General features: G+C 61.2%; 2 protein-coding genes across 9 annotated transcripts in view; one reads left to right on the top strand and one right to left on the bottom strand.

The window, feature by feature from the left end:
- CTNND1 (catenin delta 1) overlaps positions 1 to 11,558 on the top strand; it is a 28,102-nt gene extending 16,544 nt beyond the window's left edge. For 3 of the 8 annotated variants that reach the window (XM_050335603.1, XM_050335610.1, XM_050335604.1), the window contains 15 exons: positions 108 to 640; positions 3,779 to 4,242; positions 4,336 to 4,519; positions 4,764 to 4,881; positions 5,300 to 5,453; positions 5,841 to 5,858; positions 6,113 to 6,181; positions 6,911 to 7,038; positions 7,472 to 7,622; positions 7,855 to 8,047; positions 8,158 to 8,272; positions 8,812 to 8,899; positions 9,218 to 9,265; positions 9,400 to 9,497; positions 9,637 to 11,558. In XM_050335603.1, coding sequence (XP_050191560.1) covers positions 108 to 640; positions 3,779 to 4,242; positions 4,336 to 4,519; positions 4,764 to 4,881; positions 5,300 to 5,453; positions 5,841 to 5,858; positions 6,113 to 6,181; positions 6,911 to 7,038; positions 7,472 to 7,622; positions 7,855 to 8,047; positions 8,158 to 8,272; positions 8,812 to 8,899; positions 9,218 to 9,265; positions 9,400 to 9,497; positions 9,637 to 9,744 — 2,469 coding nt within the window. In that variant the 3' untranslated portion in view covers positions 9,745 to 11,558. The remainder of the gene's footprint in view (positions 1 to 107; positions 641 to 3,778; positions 4,243 to 4,335; positions 4,520 to 4,763; positions 4,882 to 5,299; positions 5,454 to 5,840; positions 5,859 to 6,112; positions 6,182 to 6,910; positions 7,039 to 7,471; positions 7,623 to 7,854; positions 8,048 to 8,157; positions 8,273 to 8,811; positions 8,900 to 9,217; positions 9,266 to 9,399; positions 9,498 to 9,636) is intronic. The other 5 variants (XM_050335606.1, XM_050335607.1, XM_050335608.1 and 2 more) reach the window with 5 other exon arrangements.
- A 203-nt stretch (positions 11,559 to 11,761) lies between these two features.
- Positions 11,762 to 14,754, bottom strand: LPXN (leupaxin). Its single transcript, XM_050335383.1, has 9 exons — positions 14,684 to 14,754; positions 13,774 to 13,904; positions 13,638 to 13,693; positions 13,286 to 13,376; positions 13,069 to 13,212; positions 12,810 to 12,983; positions 12,652 to 12,733; positions 12,338 to 12,486; positions 11,762 to 12,262 (listed from the first exon to the last, which is right to left on the bottom strand). Exons 1-9 carry the CDS (start codon positions 14,694 to 14,696, stop codon positions 11,996 to 11,998), a joined length of 1,107 nt encoding a protein of 368 aa, XP_050191340.1. The 5' UTR covers positions 14,697 to 14,754; the 3' UTR covers positions 11,762 to 11,995.
- Between the last annotated feature and the right edge of the window lie 655 nt (positions 14,755 to 15,409).

Consider the following 15,409-nt stretch of genomic DNA (forward strand, 5'->3'; position numbering starts at 1 on the left):
AGAGATGTGCCTGAAGTAAAGTGCTGGGCTAGCGGGGGAATCCGGGGATGGAGGGCTGTGGTGAGTTTCCTTACGGGAGCGTGTCGTGCATATGTGTCACCCTCCAGGTGAAGAAAGTGGTGAAGACCGTGACCACCCGGACAGTGCAGCAGGTGCCGATGGGGCCCGACGGGCTGCCCTTGGAAACCTCCCCCGTCACCAGCAACTACGTCCAGACCATGGACAGGAACTTCCGCAAGAACGGCAACGGGGGCCCTGGCAACTACCTGAACCAGGCGGGCACAGCCACCCTCCCTCGCAACTACCACTACCCCGACGGCTACGGCCGCCCCTACGAGGACGGCTACCCGGGCAGCGACCACAGCTACGGCAGCCTGTCCCGCGTCACCCGCATCGACGAGCGCTACCGTCCCTCCATGGACACCTACCGGGCCCCCAGCCGCCAGGACATCTACGGCCCCCAGCCCCAGGTGCGTGTCGGGGGCAGCAACATGGACCTCAACCATTTCCACCCTGAGCCGTACGGCCTGGAGGATGACCAGCGCAGCGTGGGCTTTGAGGATGTGGACTATGGGCTCATGTCTGACTATGGCACGGCCAGGAGGGCGGGCACCCCCTCGGATGCTCGGCGGCGGCTCAGGTACGTGGCAGGAGGCTCTGGGCTGCTGGGGGTGCTGGGGGGCCCATCAAACTTCACCCTCCTTGGAGGAGGGAGGGTGGTGGACACAACACCATGAGCTGAGTCACAGGTTGCTCACGCAGGAGAAAACTTGCATCCGCTTCTAATTGTCTGCTTAATTGGTGGTTAAGCCTGGGTGCTAATTGAGCCAGTCGTCCCGCAGCCAGGAGTTCCACTGGGCAGCTGGATGTAGCTCCGGGCCCTTCCCTCTGTGCTACCTAGCTGGTCTGTCTGCTCTCCAGCCTGGAGTATCCCACTGTATCATCACCCTGCTGTGCAGGTTGCAGCAGCCCCGTGATGGTGCTCTCCCCGAGCCAAGAGCAGCCTCAGGGAGGGGAGCTGAGCCCAGGCTGGGGTGAGCAGGGCTCAGCCCCATGGTGCCCCAGAAGCCTTCCTGGTTCCTGCACAGCCTGACCCTGCTACAGAGCAGGGCGGGAGAAGCTGCTCAACCTGTTTGGCGGCAGCAGCAGTTTCTCCCCTCGTGTGTGTCTGTGGTGATGGCGGCTCCCCCAGCCTGGCTGCTGAGCACCTGCCCTGCTGTACTGTGCTGCCCTTGGGGGCTGGAGCAGGGTCCTGGTGGTCCTTCCTGCCCTACCAGGAACGTCACCTGCCTGAGGCCGTGACTCCTGTCTGCCCTGTCCTACACAGGCACTGCTCCCTTCTCTGCTCCCAGATGGGCTGTCAGGCAGGGTTTGGGCAGGTTCTGGGAGGTGGCTCCAGGGCTGATGAGGTAGGAATGGAGCAAGGGGCTGAGCCAGGGTCCTGGACGTGGGGAGGGGACGATCTCAGCAAGCTGGTATGGTTGTGCACCTCCTGAGTGCCCCAGGGTGGGCCCAGCCAGGCAAGTAAAGCCCACCGCAGGCTGCCTGAGCTCCTGGGACATAAAACAGAGGCAACCTGGGGGAGAGGAGGCTTTTGCCATCCACTGCCGAGATCTGCCCGATCTCGGCACTGTAAGTCCATGGTGGCTCCTGGCTGCTGAAGGAGCAGCTTTGTCTGTCCTTGTGGCTGGTGCCAGCACAAGTGCTGCGGGGCTGTGTCGAACCAGTCGGGTCGGTTGCTCACCTAGATGGATTTCCCCGGCCACCTTGCTTTGTGCAGCTTGTGCCGGCTGGAGGAGGGCAGGCTTCTCCCTTCTCGGGCAGCCTGGGAGAGGCCAGCTCTGGCAGTTTTGAGCACATGGCCATCACATCTTGCCCCTCAGTGAGCATCTTGGGCTGGAGGGGCTACAGGTGTGTTCAACCCCTGGCTCTGGCCTGCGAACTTTCCTTGGGCTGTGCCCTGCCCAGTGGCCTCCTTGTGTGGTCTTTGAGCCCATGAGCCCTCTTTGCTGGGCTGGAAAGTGTCTGTGCTCCTGCCTCTCCAGGTCCTCGAGGAGGGGAGTTACAGGAGCCAAGTGCAGGAGCTGCAGCCAGGTGGGAGACTTGGGGACCTGGGTCCCCAAGCGAGAAGGTTCCACTTCCAAGGCCAGCTCTGCTGGAGATGTCAGCTTGTCCTGCGGGGGCAGTGTAGGGATGGGTTGGTGGGCCCCTGGGCCTGCTCTCCCTCCCTGGGCAGGCAGATAAAGATCACAGCAATCTGTGGAATCCAGGCTCTGTTGAGCTTGGCTTTTTCCTCACCTTCTCAGTTACCATCCACACTCTCTGCCCAGCTCGCTGGAATGGGAACAGGCAGAGCAGCGTCCCCCCTGCCTCAGAGATGTTTGTCTTGAGCAGGGGCCTGGCTGTTAATGACTTCCTTCAGGGAGGCAGCTCGCCAGGAACTTGGGAGCCGAAGGAGTGCCCTGAGCCCAGGGATGCAGCAAGTGCTGGCTGCCATCGGCCACAGGGAGCACCAGTGCCTGCTCTGGGGCTCTTCCCAGAGCTCTGTCTCTGCAGGGGAGGAGGGAACGGGGGTGCTTCCCCTCCCCGACGGCCGCCGTCTTGCCTGGAGAGGCACTGAGACACTCATGGTGGGACAGGACCTTCTGTTTGGGCTGTGAGTCTTGGCAGGGGAGCGGGATCGGCTGCCAGCCGTGCTGGCAAGTGTCAGTGGCCTGTTGGCAGCACTGGCACGTGGCTGTGTCTGGTGGCTTTGGCAAGTTCTGTACCACGTCCTGTAGGTAGAGAAGTGGTAGCGGGAGCAGGACCTACCACCCATCTTGTCAGGCCTTTCCCTGCCTGTGCCTGATCTGGGAGCTTGGGAGGTTGCTGAGCAGCCCCTGGGGCATATGTGGCTGGAGGGTGGAAACCTGAGTGGGGGAAGGATTATATTGGCAGTGGCTGCAGAAATAGGGGAGAATCTGGGGTTTTGAATCTGAGGTGTGTGTTCCGGAGTGTTCAGTATCACCTTAGCATGGGGGGCAGAAGTTGCGCTTTGAGCTTCCATGTGCTTGTTGGGGCTCATTCCCAGTGCTGCCAGTCTGAGGGTGAGCTGCCCCTGGCCAGGGTGTGGGACCACAACTCTTCCCCTGGGCCTGAGCCAGGAGCCACAAGGTTGACCCCTGGAGCCCAGGTGTCTCTTGGTGCCTGTCCCTCAGGCAGTAGCCTAGGGGACTTTGCCTCCAGGGCTGGCTCCTGCCTGTGCCCTAGGGCTTGCTCCTGCCTCCACAGGCATCAGACCAGGATCCAGCTTCGTCCCTTCTGGGGGGCTGGAGGGGATGGAGGGTGGGTTGGAGGAAAAGGTGATGAAAAGGCTTGGAAATTCCTTCCTCCTCTTTCGGTCCTGGATCAGACCTGAGGGTCTGGCTATGAACAATTCCTTCTGCCCCTGACCATAGGAGATAAGATGGAAAACTTGGTAGGAAGGAGAAGTGAATCCACCACTAACCAGCTGACATAAAAGTGATTGATTTAGGGCCTACGTGTAAAAATGCAATCTGCAAAATAGGTTGAAAAGCTGGGAAATTGTGAGAACTGGACAGCTTAGTTGATTAAACGAGAAGGAATTACAGTCTGAAGGGGCAGAACTTATTCTGAGGAACAGATCTAATTCCAGAGGATTGGCGTGAATAGATGTAGGAACAAATCCTTCAAGGCTGTCAGGGGGATAAGCAAGGAGCTTAAAGGGAGCCCCAGCGAGGTCTGGGCGTGTGCTGACGCCCGCCATGCTCTCTCCTAGGAGTTACGAGGACATGCTGGTGGATGACATGGCCCCGGACCGGTACTACTGGGCCCCGCTAGCTCAACACGAGCGGGGCAGCCTGGCCAGCCTGGACAGCCTGCGGAAGGGAGCTCCAGCCCCGGGGAACTGGCGCCAGCCAGAGCTGCCGGAGGTGATAGCCATGTTGAGCTTCCGGCTGGACGCTGTCAAGTCCAACGCGGCTGCCTACCTGCAGCACCTGTGCTACCGCAACGACAAGGTGAAGACGGAGGTGCGCCGGCTCAAGGGCATCCCTGTGCTGGTGGGGCTGCTGGACCACCCCAAGAAAGAGGTGCACTATGGGGCCTGCGGGGCCCTCAAGAACATCTCCTTCGGCAAGGACCAGGACAACAAGATCGCCATCAAGAACTGCGACGGCGTGCCCGCGCTGGTGCGCCTGCTGCGGAAGGCCCACGACATGGACCTCACCGAGGTCATCACAGGTGATGGCTCTGGGCAGGGGAGGGCAGGCTGGCCCCGGCGGTGAGGTCTGGGCTCGGGGTCCAAGTGCTCACCTTGTGCTCGTGGCGTTGCAGGCACGCTGTGGAACCTGTCCTCGCACGACTCCATCAAGATGGCCATCGTGGATCACGCGCTGCACGCACTGACCGACGAGGTGGTCATTCCCCGCTCCGGCTGGGAGCGGGAGCCCAACGAGGACTCCAAACCCCGCCATATCGAGTGGGAGTCAGTGCTCACCAACACCGCTGGCTGCCTTAGGTATGAGAGAGCCCCAGCCTGGGTTTGGGCTGCAACGCTCCTTCCTGGCTGTTCCTGGGACTGCCAGAGCTCTCAGAGCTCTGTGGAGACAGCTGCTGACCATGCAGACCTTGATTTTTGGAGCAGTTTCCCTCATTGAGGGGAGCTACAAGAGCCTTTTCCTCTCTTAAGCTCTGTGGGGTGTGGGCTGCCCCTGGCTTGCCCTTCGCTGTCCCTGCCATGACGGTTCTCTCCTGCCTGCCAGGAACGTGAGCTCAGAGCGGAGCGAGGCCCGTCGGAAGCTGCGGGAATGTGACGGGCTGGTGGACGCCCTGATCTACATCGTGCAGTCTGAGATCGGCCAGAAGGACTCGGACAGCAAGGTACCACAGTGGGGCTGGTGTCGGGGAAGGGAGAGCCTCTGTGGGGTGTACCTGGCACTGTTGGACCCACTCACCCTGCAGTTTGGGATAGGAATGTTGCCCCCCCCCCAGCAGGAGTCTGGTTGTCCCTCATCCCCAAACGACTGTCCCCTGGCTCAAGGCTCCTCGATCTGCCTGTATGAGGTGCTGGCTTGAATTTTCCTTGAGCCTTTCCTTGGCCCTTTCGTGCTTATGGCAGAGGTTTTTGGCCCACGGGGTATGAACTCGTGGCTGAAGCACCAGTCGTGCCATCTTTGGGGTGGAGTGTGCTTCATCCCTCTGCAGTGAAGCTGCACATCCTCCGGGGTGCCAGGTGCTGAGCCCTCACTCGGAGACTTGGGGTGCTGCTCCCAGTCAGACACTCTGGTTCTCTCCCCAGCTGGTGGAGAACTGTGTGTGCCTGCTGAGAAACTTGTCCTACCAAGTCCACCGGGAGATCCCCCACGCCGAGCGCTACCAGGAGACTCCCCTGGTGCCTGCCAACAGTGCTGGGCCCCACGCCGCAAGCTGCTTCGGTGCCAAGAAGGGCAAAGGTTTGTGGGCCAGCAGCAGCAGGGAGGGAGGGGTTAGTGACAGCCCTGCTGCAGCATGTCTGGAGGGTAGTCTGGGGTTGCTGTGCTCCTGTTTGGGCATCTGGTGCGGAGCCTGAACCGCAGCTTTCTCTGGAGGTGCAGTGGTCCCTGGCTCCGGGAGCTGCTGCTTGGCTTGCCCAAAGCGCTTGGCACAAGCTGTGCTGGGTGTCTGTGGTGGCGGGATGGTGACAGATACATGTCCACTAACTCCACACCTTCCCTTTTCTCCTGTGTTGCCCCTTCCCCTTCCCTTCGCTTTCTTGCCAAATGATCTGCCCCATGACGCTGTCGGCACCTCTCTCCTCCTGCCTCCCCTCTCTCCTGTCCTTCTCTCCACCTCACCAATAGACGAGTGGTTCTCCAGAGGTGAGTGTGCTCTTGGTTTTACTTGTTTCCATGGTTTGATTGGGTGCTTTCTCCAGCTCGCTTTGTCGTCCCCCCCATCCCCTGCTGGGCACATTCTGCCTGCAGTGTGGCTAATGCCCCCAGTGTCCCCTCCTGGGACGTGCTGGTCGCTTGGCTTCAGCCCCTGGGCTTGTTCCTGCAAGTGGCAAAGAGCTGGTGGGCTGAGGTGGGTGGGGAGAGGAGGAATCTCACGCCTCTCCGCTTGCCCTTTGAAGGTAAAAAGCTCCCAGAAGACCCTGGTGCCGACACAGTGGATTTTCCTAAAAGAGCAACTCCAGCCAAAGGTGTGTTCCTTGGATGATTGGCCTTGGGTGTTAGGGCAGCTTTTCCCCCAGCGAGCCTCTCCGATGGACAGAGGTTGGTCTTGGAGCAGGAATGCTCCTGGCTGTCCAAAGGCTTGTTAAAACTACAAGCTCTGCCAGCACTTGTGAGGATGCACAGAGGAGGTCAGTGCTTGCTCAGGGCAGGCTTCAGAGGGACTGAGGGGCTGAAGGAGCAGTGACACAGCCTTCTGTGATGGTCTCAGACTCCCAGCACAGTTGTCCTCTTGCCCACTCTTCTCTCCTGGGCATGAAGAGCAGGCAGGATTTAAAGCCAAAATCTCTGCCTTTAGTGTTCTCCAGCATGAGTGTGAGGAAAGGTCATTCCAAAAAGCCTCTGGGGACAAGCATCTTGCTGCCAGTGAATCACAGGCTGAGCAGTGAGCACTAGCCCAGGGCTTGAGTTCAGCTCCTGCTGCTCCCAAAGCACCCTGTGGTTCCCAGGAGGACCCCGGTGCTCCTGGGGGTACAAAGAGTTGAGCCACAGGAATCAAAGGAAACTTAGTGCAGGCCTGAGCTTGTGAGCAGTTCAAATGCATCATGGCTGCTTAGGCTGACCTGAGCTGTGGGAAGAGTCAGCTCCCATCTCTGGTGGGAGCCTGAGAAAGCACCTGCCCAGCAGTGCTCCTTTGGATGAGCCAGATGCTGGTGGATCCCTGGGGTAAGCGCTTCCTACCCGTGCTCTCCTGGCAGGCTACGAGCTCCTCTTCCAACCAGAAGTGGTGCGGATATACATCTCCCTCCTGAAGGAGAGCAAGACTCCAGCCATCCTGGAGGCCTCGGCAGGAGCCATCCAGAACCTGTGTGCTGGCAGCTGGACAGTGAGTGCCCCTGGGGCTGGTTGTGCCCAGGGAAGGGGAGCCGGGAGTACCACCCGTGGTAGGGGCATTGGGACTGTGGATGCCATTCCAGGCTGTTCCCTCCCTGCGTGGCCCCAGGAGCCACCATCCCACAGCACAGTTCGGGTGTGCACAGGGTCCCCCTGTGCTGTGGAGGGCTGTGTGCTCGCTGCCTGTGGCTCTTTGTTGTTCCTCCCCTCCTGAGGGCAGGGAATGAAGGTAATAACCTGCATTACCTTGGTGTGTATGCAGAGCCCCTCTGGGAAATCTGGCCGGGCCCGTGGGGGGCTCTTGGGATGGGAGTGGGCTCTGTGGGTGCAGCAGGCCCCCCATGCCCTCGGCGAGGGGGGGTGGCAGGGTTGGCGGGGTGGCCCCCAGCCCCAGGTGACACGGGGGTGCTGTCCCTGCCCCGCAGTACGGCCGGTACATCCGCTCGGCGCTGCGCCAGGAGAAGGGGCTCTCTGCCATCGCCGACCTGCTGAGCCACGACAGCGAGCGGGTGGTGAAGGCGGCGTCAGGCGCCCTGCGCAACCTGGCTGTGGACCTGCGCAACAAGGAGCTGATCGGTGAGGATGGCGTGCTCTGCATGCCCACCCGGGCCAGGCGGGAGCGTCCTGCCCTGCTGAGGGGGTGCGTGGGCACAGATCAGCTCAGCCTCTGCCTGCCACTCCTCTCGTGGGGCAGCGAGGGCCGAGCTCCGCAGAGAGGGAGAGAATGGGTCGCCTGTCACCTTTCTGTGGTGGTTTTCCCAGCAGTCCTTTTCTTTCTTGCTCATGCCCAGCTCTTTCCCCTTCCCAGGCAAGCACGCCATCCCCAACCTAGTGAAGAACTTGCCTGGAGGCCAGCAGACCCCTGCCAAAAACCTGTCTGAGGACACAGTGGTGTCCATCCTCAACACCATCAATGAAGTGATCGTGGACAACCTCGAGGCCGCCAAGAAGCTGCGGGAAACGCAGGGGATTGAGAAGCTGGTGCTGATCAACAAGTCTGGGTAGGCTCTGCTCAAAGGGTGTAATGCCAAGAGGTGGACAGGGGCTTGTCCAGCAGCCTCCCCCCAGGCTGTGACTGTTTCCAAATGTCTCTTCCTTCCCCTCTTCCTAGGAACCGCTCAGAGAGAGAAGTTCGAGCAGCTGCCCTCGTCCTGCAGACAGTCTGGGGCTACAAGGAGCTGCGGAAGCCCCTCGAGAAGGAAGGCTGGAAGAAGTCAGATTTCCAGGTTTGGGGATGGCCTGTGGTGGCTGGGGTAGTAGGTGGGGTCCTGCAGCAGGGAGAAGGGTGTTCCTATAGCTCAGCAGGACAGGTTTGCAGCCCTTGGCCTTTGAAGGTGGGACTGGGCACCTGCAGAGGTGTCCCCTGTGCCTCAGGGGAATGTCCCTGTTCCTCAGCCAATGGCCAACAGGAAGCCTGTGCTAAGGACACCCTGAAGTGTCACACCCTGTGTCCCACACCAGTGTGTGGCTCCACAGGCAGGAATTTTGTCACCCTAAATGCTGCCGTGGCAGTGCTGAAGAACAGAGTTCTCCTGGGCTCAGTTTCTTTCCCAAAAGCAGGGACTATCCATTTTCCTGGAGCACTGGGCACTGCCCCAGTCCAGGCGGGGTTCCCTTGCTCTAATGGGGATGTAGTGGGCGCTCGAGCCCCTTCCTCAAGGGTTGTGGGAGGGCTCCTGGGTCCGTCCTGGCACTGGAGGGGTGGGATGTGCCAGTGGGGAAGGAACATCTGGGCCCAGGGTGTGACTGGTCACTGTTCCTACAGGTGAACCTGAGCAATGCCTCTCGGACCCAGGGAGGCAACTCATTTGATGACAGCACCTTGCCTCTCATTGACAGGAACCAAAAAACAGGTATGTGCCCACCTGTGCCCACCATCATCCCTCCACCCTGTGGGTACCCAGGGCAGCTGGCCTTTGTCCCCTCCCTGCTCTTCAGCCTGGGCTTCCCTGGCAGCCACAGCTGCTCACACAGGGCCATCACCATCAGTATGGGCCTTAGCTGACTTTCCTGGCCATCAGGGCCCTCAGTTTGGGCTTTAGGTGGCTTCCTGGGGCTGTCACTGGTAGGTCCTGTCACAGGGATTCTTGGGTCGCAGAGCTGTGGCTGCAGCTGGGCCTGGGCCTCCCCAGCTCAGGGACTGTCCCTGACCTACTCTCCTGTGCTTGTAGATAAAAAATCCTCCCGGGAGGAGATCCAGATGAGCAACATGGGACCAGGTAGGAGAGGGACTGGAATGGGGGCCCCTCACCCCCTCAGTATGCAGGGAGGGGGGCAGAGCTCACATCTCCTGTGGGGATGGGGCAGCCCTCCCTGGAGGTGACACAGCTGACTGTCACCTCTCCTGCTTCAGACAGCTATTCCACACTCAACGAGAGGGACCACAGCAGGACACTGGAGCGATCCGGTGACCTCGGGGAGATGGAGCCGGTGAAGGCAGCACCGTTGATGGTGAGCAGCTGCCCCTGAGGAGGGAAGGGTGCAGGATATGCCATACCAGTGTCCTGGCTGGCAGGAGGAGGGGAGAGCTGGGCTCCCACAATTGACACCCCCCACCCCCTCGCCCCTACTAACCCCCGTGTGTCTGCAGCAGGAGGAGGAGGGGCAGGAGCTGCAGCCTGAGGTAGAGGAGGTGGAGGAAGATGCTGCTGTGCTTCCCCCCGTGTCGGTATGTCCCACGGTGTCCTGCCCAATCTGACAGTAGTGACAGATCCTGCTGTGCTGTTAGGGGTGCTTGGCCAGCCAAATCTTGCTCCGATCGATCTCTGCTGCCGTGGTACCGCCTCCACCGCTCGCTCCCGCCCCAGCCCTGCTAATGCCTTTCCCTCTCTCTCTCCACAGCAGAAGATCTAGCTGGCCCACCTCTGCTCCGTTTGGGTTGATAATATATTATATATATAAATATATAACTCTTCGTGGTGGAATGGACCGACTTTTACCTTGTCTTATTGTTGGAATTTTTGCTGGACTCCTTGTGCCAACCATCCAGCCAAACGCCTGGGCCGGCTCCCCGAGGCAGCCTGGGACCGCTCAGCCTCCTCTGGGCCTCTGCACCTCCCTGTTCCGGGACACCATGGCTGAGAGCTCCTCCTCCCATCCTCCACCACCACCCCCTTCCTCCCGAGGGGCAAAACCTTCCTGCCTGACTCTGCCGGATCAGCTGGCGTGGATGCTGCACAAGGACTCAGATCTCTGCCTTGACCAGGAGCTGCCTTCTCTCCCACACCTTCCCCCTCTGCAGGGTGTCTGCAGTGACAGGGACTGGGACCTCACTTGCCGCCGCCGTGGTTCTGGTTTCGTTTTGTTGCCTATAGGATGTATTTTTTTTGTGCGGGATCACTCTTCGACCAGGGACAACACAGACATCCCTCCTCCCTGGGGGCTGCAGGACCAGGGCCCAGGGGCTGGAGCTGTTGTGGGGGAGGGCAGGAGGAAGGACAACCAGCAATAACTTCTCTTGCTTTGCTCTAGATGAGGCTTTCGGGGGCGTGGGAAGGGGGATGTGGCTCTGGGTCCTGCAGAGGGGTCTGGATGGGGGGCCCTGGCTCCCACCCGGTGCCTATGTGAGGAGGATCCTGATGTGGGGAAGAGGGTCAGTGCTGGGGTGAGGGACAGGCCTCCTGGGTGGAGGTGTGGGGTCCCTGCGGAGGGGGAGATGTGGTAGGATTTTGGGGAGAGGGCTCGGGGCGCGCTGTGCCGGGCAGCTGGAGCCAGGACCCCCATGGCGCTACCCCCCCTCGACTTTCTCTTGACACGTGCCTTTCTTTTGCCACTGTGAAATAGCTGTTTGAATCGTACTGTCCAGCTGCTTCCCTGGGAAAGGGGAGTTTCCTGGGCTTCCAGCAGGGCTGAACTCTTCCCTTCCCCACTGGGAGCCTTCCCTGTCTGCAGTGGGGCTGGGAGCCTGTTTTTGGGGGGAACCCAGCCCCCCTGCCCTCGCTGAGAGGGTGCAGGGCATTGCCATCCAGGCCTGGGGAGCCTGGGCTGCCACGGGAGCTGGGATGTGCTCCTCCTCCTCCTCTTGGCTGTGGTGCTGTGGCACATTGACGTGCTGTGATCTTCTGGGGGGCCCTGCTACTCCCTGTGCAACTGGAAGTCTCTGTAGGAGGCTGCAAACTGGAGCAGGAGCCCTCCCAGCCGGGGGCTCCCCCCAGGAGGGGTGTGGGGAGGTGGCAGGGGCAGAGCTGGTGCCTTGCTCCTGCCCAAATCCCCCCCAGCACCAGCTGGGCCCTCCCTGCTTCCAGCCCCACCTCAGCTTGGTTGGGTTTTGTTCTGGGGTCTAACTCTTTTCCTTTAAATATGTAAAACACTAATTCCTTTTTTAATTTTTAATTCTAAATGAACCAAAAAGACAGCATCCCCTCCTCTCCTCCTCAGCCCCACTGGGGAGGGGGGCTAAGGAGGGAAGGAGGGGGAAGCACCAAGCTGTTCCTCGTCTGATTCCTGTGCACACTCTTGTAACGCTTTGAAAACAAAATGATTTTTTTATATAAATAAAGTTTTTAAAGTGTGTCTGTGTGCCTGCCCCCTTGGCTGTACTCTTGGTGTGTTTCTGGCTTTGCTGTTGGGACCAGGGGCCTTTTCCAGGATTCCCATAGGTGCCACTGTGTGACAAACCCTTTCTTGTCTGGGGGTGGCACTTCCCAGCCCTCCCACCGTGCCTTGCACCTTTGTCCCCAAAGCCACCAGCGAGCAGAGCAAAGGCAGGACTGGATGTTTTATTGCTGCAGGTGCAGGGGGCAATGCCCAGGATGCGTGGCTTGGCAGGGGCAGTGCCAGGAATGTCTTGTGGGGATGCGGGCAAGGAATGCTGCCTGAGGATACCTGACGCCAGCCAGGCTGGGGACAGTTGGCTGGGCAGGACAATATGAGGCACGTTGGGCTCAGCAGGGACAACGCCAGGGATACTGATGGTTGGGGACCATGCTGGGGACACCCAGGCTGGGGGGTCAGAGGAAGAGCTTGTCGTGGCAGGCCTGGCAGTACATCTTGTCTCCACACTCGCGGAAGGTGCCCTTCTGCAGCCGGCCCAGGCAGTAGGTGCAGACGAAGTGCTCGGGGTGGTACTTGCGCCCCGCGGCCGTGATGCAGCGCCCGGTGACGGGGCGGCCGCAGCCGTGGCAGATGGTGCCCTGCCGCTGGTGGAAGTGCAGCTCGCAGTAGGGCCGGCCCTCCAGCTCGAAGAAGGAGCCGCCGGCGAAGCCGCTCAGGCATTCCTGGGGAAGGAGACCGGGAAAGGTTGTCACGGCCCCAGGAACGGGCACGGCCCCGCCACCCCACCACCCACTCACCGTGCACACAAAGCACTCGGGGTGCCACACGGCCTGCAGAGCTGACAGGTATTTGTCCATGACCGGGCGCTCGCAGCCCTGGCACTTGGGGGTGAACATGGCCAGGAAGTCCTGGTGGCAGTAAGGCTTCCCATTCCACTCCAGGAACCCTGCGGACAGGGGATCAGGATTGGCACCCATGGCGAGGGAAGCAGAGCATGGATGTGGGCCTGACCAGGGTAGGAGGCAAGGGCATGTCAAATGGGGCAATAGGTGCAAGGGCAGGGGCTGCCTGGGGTGGGGCAGGCCTCCCACGCCTGTCCCCTGGGACCTACCCTCGTCCCCAAAGACCTTCCCGCAGTGGGCACAGAAGAAATGCTCGGGATGCCACGTCTGGTCCAAGGCTGTGAGGACTTTCTGCGGGGACAGGTGAGGTGAGGTGATGCAGCTGGTGGTGGTGGGGGGTGGCGTGGGAGCACAGGGGGGGCTTTACCTCACGGATGGAGCCGGCGCAGTAGGCACAGCGGGGGGAGAAGGCCTGGTGATAGTCCTCCTCGCAGAACGCCCGCCCGCCCTGCTCGAAGAAGGGCTGGCTGTCCAGCCCCTGCCCGCAGCGGGCACAGGTGAAGTGCTCAGGGTGCCAGGTTTTGCCCAGGGCTGTGAGCACCTGTGAGGAGGCAGGGGGAGGCTGAGGGCGGCCCGGGGGCATGCTGAGGGCAGAGGGGTTGCCGGGACGGCGCCAGGGGGCTCACCTTGCCGGCGATGGGCTTGCAGCAGCCGGCACAGACCCCCGCGGGGGTGGCTGTGATGCCCAGCTCCTGCAGGTCCCGGGTGAGGCTGCCCAGCATGTTGTCCAGGGAGGGCTCCGCGGCCACACCGGCTCCCTGCCCCGACAGCTGCCGGGGAGGAGGGCGGTGAGGGCTGGGGGAAGGTCAGGCCCCAACCCCCTTTCCCCAGGGCCAAGCTCACCTTGCTCTGCATGTGGCCCAGGTCAGCCAGGAGCTCGTCCAGCTGCTGGGCGGCCGCCGTGGGTGGGGGCTGTGGGACCGAGGTGGGGCTGCTGGACACGGCATTGGGGTGGGGGGGGAGGGTGCTGAGGTTTCCACTTATTCCAGGACTGAGATCCCTCCAGACCCACCCTTTCCCAGAGACCACTGCAGGGAACACTTAGCCCAGCCCTCACCGCAGCAGGGATGCAGCATACAACCTGCCCCAGCTCACAGAAGGACCTTTTTCTGGGCATTGAGGTGACCCCAGATGGCACATCCCAGACATGAGTGGGTACTCCCAGGTGGCTTTGCCCTTCCATGGCCATTTTTACCTGTACACTCTCTCCAAATCCTCTCCCAGAGACTGAGCCTGAGGCAGCAGCTGCACCTGGGAGGACAAAGCCATGCAGCCAAGCTCCCCTGGCAGCTCCATCACGAGCTGAGGGGGTCCGTGCTGAGGGTCTGTACCTTTGGGGCTGCCGAGGCAGCAGGCTCAGAGCCATGGGGGGCAGGTGGATCCTGGCAGGAGCTCGGTCCCTGCCATGCAGGGTCCTTGGAGGCCTGGAGGGAGCTCTGCTCCAGTTCTACCAGCAAAGCATCTGCACAGAGAGACCCCGCTCAGGCACCACAGTCACTGGCTGCCCACCCTGCTGCCACCCCCTTAGGAGGTCTTGTACCATTCCCAAAGTCCCAGGAGCAAAAGAAGTGTCCCAGTGGGTTCTGCCTGGTAGATGCCAGGGTCCCGAGGGCACTCAGATCCCATCCCTGGTGCAGGATCTGCCCACCCCTTCCTGCAGCCTTCCTGGAGCGTAGGCACCGCTGGCAAAGGGTCCTGCCCCTGCACACTGTCCTTGGCCTGCCAAGGAACATCCACCAGCCCTTCACTCAGCACGAGCCCTGGCAGGGGAGGGCTCAGCCTCAGTGGGTTCCATGCACCCAGAGTGTTGCTTCCCACAGAAAGGGCCTAGAGCTTGTTCTTCCCAATTCTGTCTCACCACCTTGGCCATCCCTCACATCAGGAAACAGGGAATGCCCCCCCTCGTGGCAGAGCTGCTTCCCTGGCCCAGGCCAGGGCTGGCTCCCAGCACCCCCAGAGGCTGTGCTGCAGTCCTGGGATTGCAGCGCTGCCACAGCCCATTTCCTGCTCTCAAGCGCGCTCCATTTTTAGCCAAGTTCGTGCTCAACCACCCTGTCAGTCCCCTGGCATGGGGGAGGCACTGCAGGGAGCATGGCCCCATTGCTGCCCCCACTGCTGCCCCCTTAGAACACCCCCACCTGGTCCTGAGGGACAGCAAGGACAAGGCTCCCCCCAGGTGCTGAAGGTATGACCCCACGCCAAGCCTGGCTGCAGGGCCGGCTCTGGAGCATCCCAGCTTACCCAAATCCTCCATCCTGCCCTGACATGGGGTGGCAGGGCCTGGGGCAGCACCCGCAGGGAGCGGAGCTGGCGCTCGGGGCTGCGCGGGCACTCGGTTCCGGTGTTGGTGTCTCCTCCGCCCCCCACGTCGCTCAGGGTTTCCCTTTGTGGGCTTTGCGCCTCACACCACGTGGGACGGGGCAGAGCTGGGGCACGGGGAGCCACAAACAGCCCCGGGCTGGGGCTGCTGAGGAAAGAAACTGCCAGCGAGTTGTCCGAGGAGCTCTGGGTGTAAACCGGGATGCTCCTGCAGAGCCAGGCCTTTTCCAGAGGCCACTGGCCACGTGTGCCAAGGGATGGCATCCCTGTGCCGAGTGGGAATGGACTTGTGATGGTGTGACGGAGCATTGCCTTTTGGGGGATGCTTCTGGAGCCTCATCTTGGATTTCCAGGTAAGAGCAAATCCCCTTTTGGCAGAGTGGCCAGTGGATGTGGGAACTGCTCCAAGGGACTGGTTCATTACCTGGGCAGTTGTTCTGTCATCCCCTCTCAGTTCCCCTGTCCCCCCAGCGTGGCTGGGGGGGGTTAATGCCAGAGGTGGGTGCAGGGGATGTGCACGTGGCTTGGCGTGCCCTTTGGGTTCTAGTTTGGGTGTTTGGAGGAGGCATCACCTCATAGGTGATGGATAACACCTCCAGCCCCTTGGCTACCGGCAAAGCTTCACTGTGCCCTGGCCTGGCTCCTCCT

Source organism: Myiozetetes cayanensis, unplaced genomic scaffold, assembly GCF_022539395.1.
Source record: "Myiozetetes cayanensis isolate MyiCay16 unplaced genomic scaffold, myiCay2020 scf6-25, whole genome shotgun sequence".
In the NCBI taxonomy this organism is placed as follows: domain Eukaryota; kingdom Metazoa; phylum Chordata; class Aves; order Passeriformes; family Tyrannidae; genus Myiozetetes; species Myiozetetes cayanensis.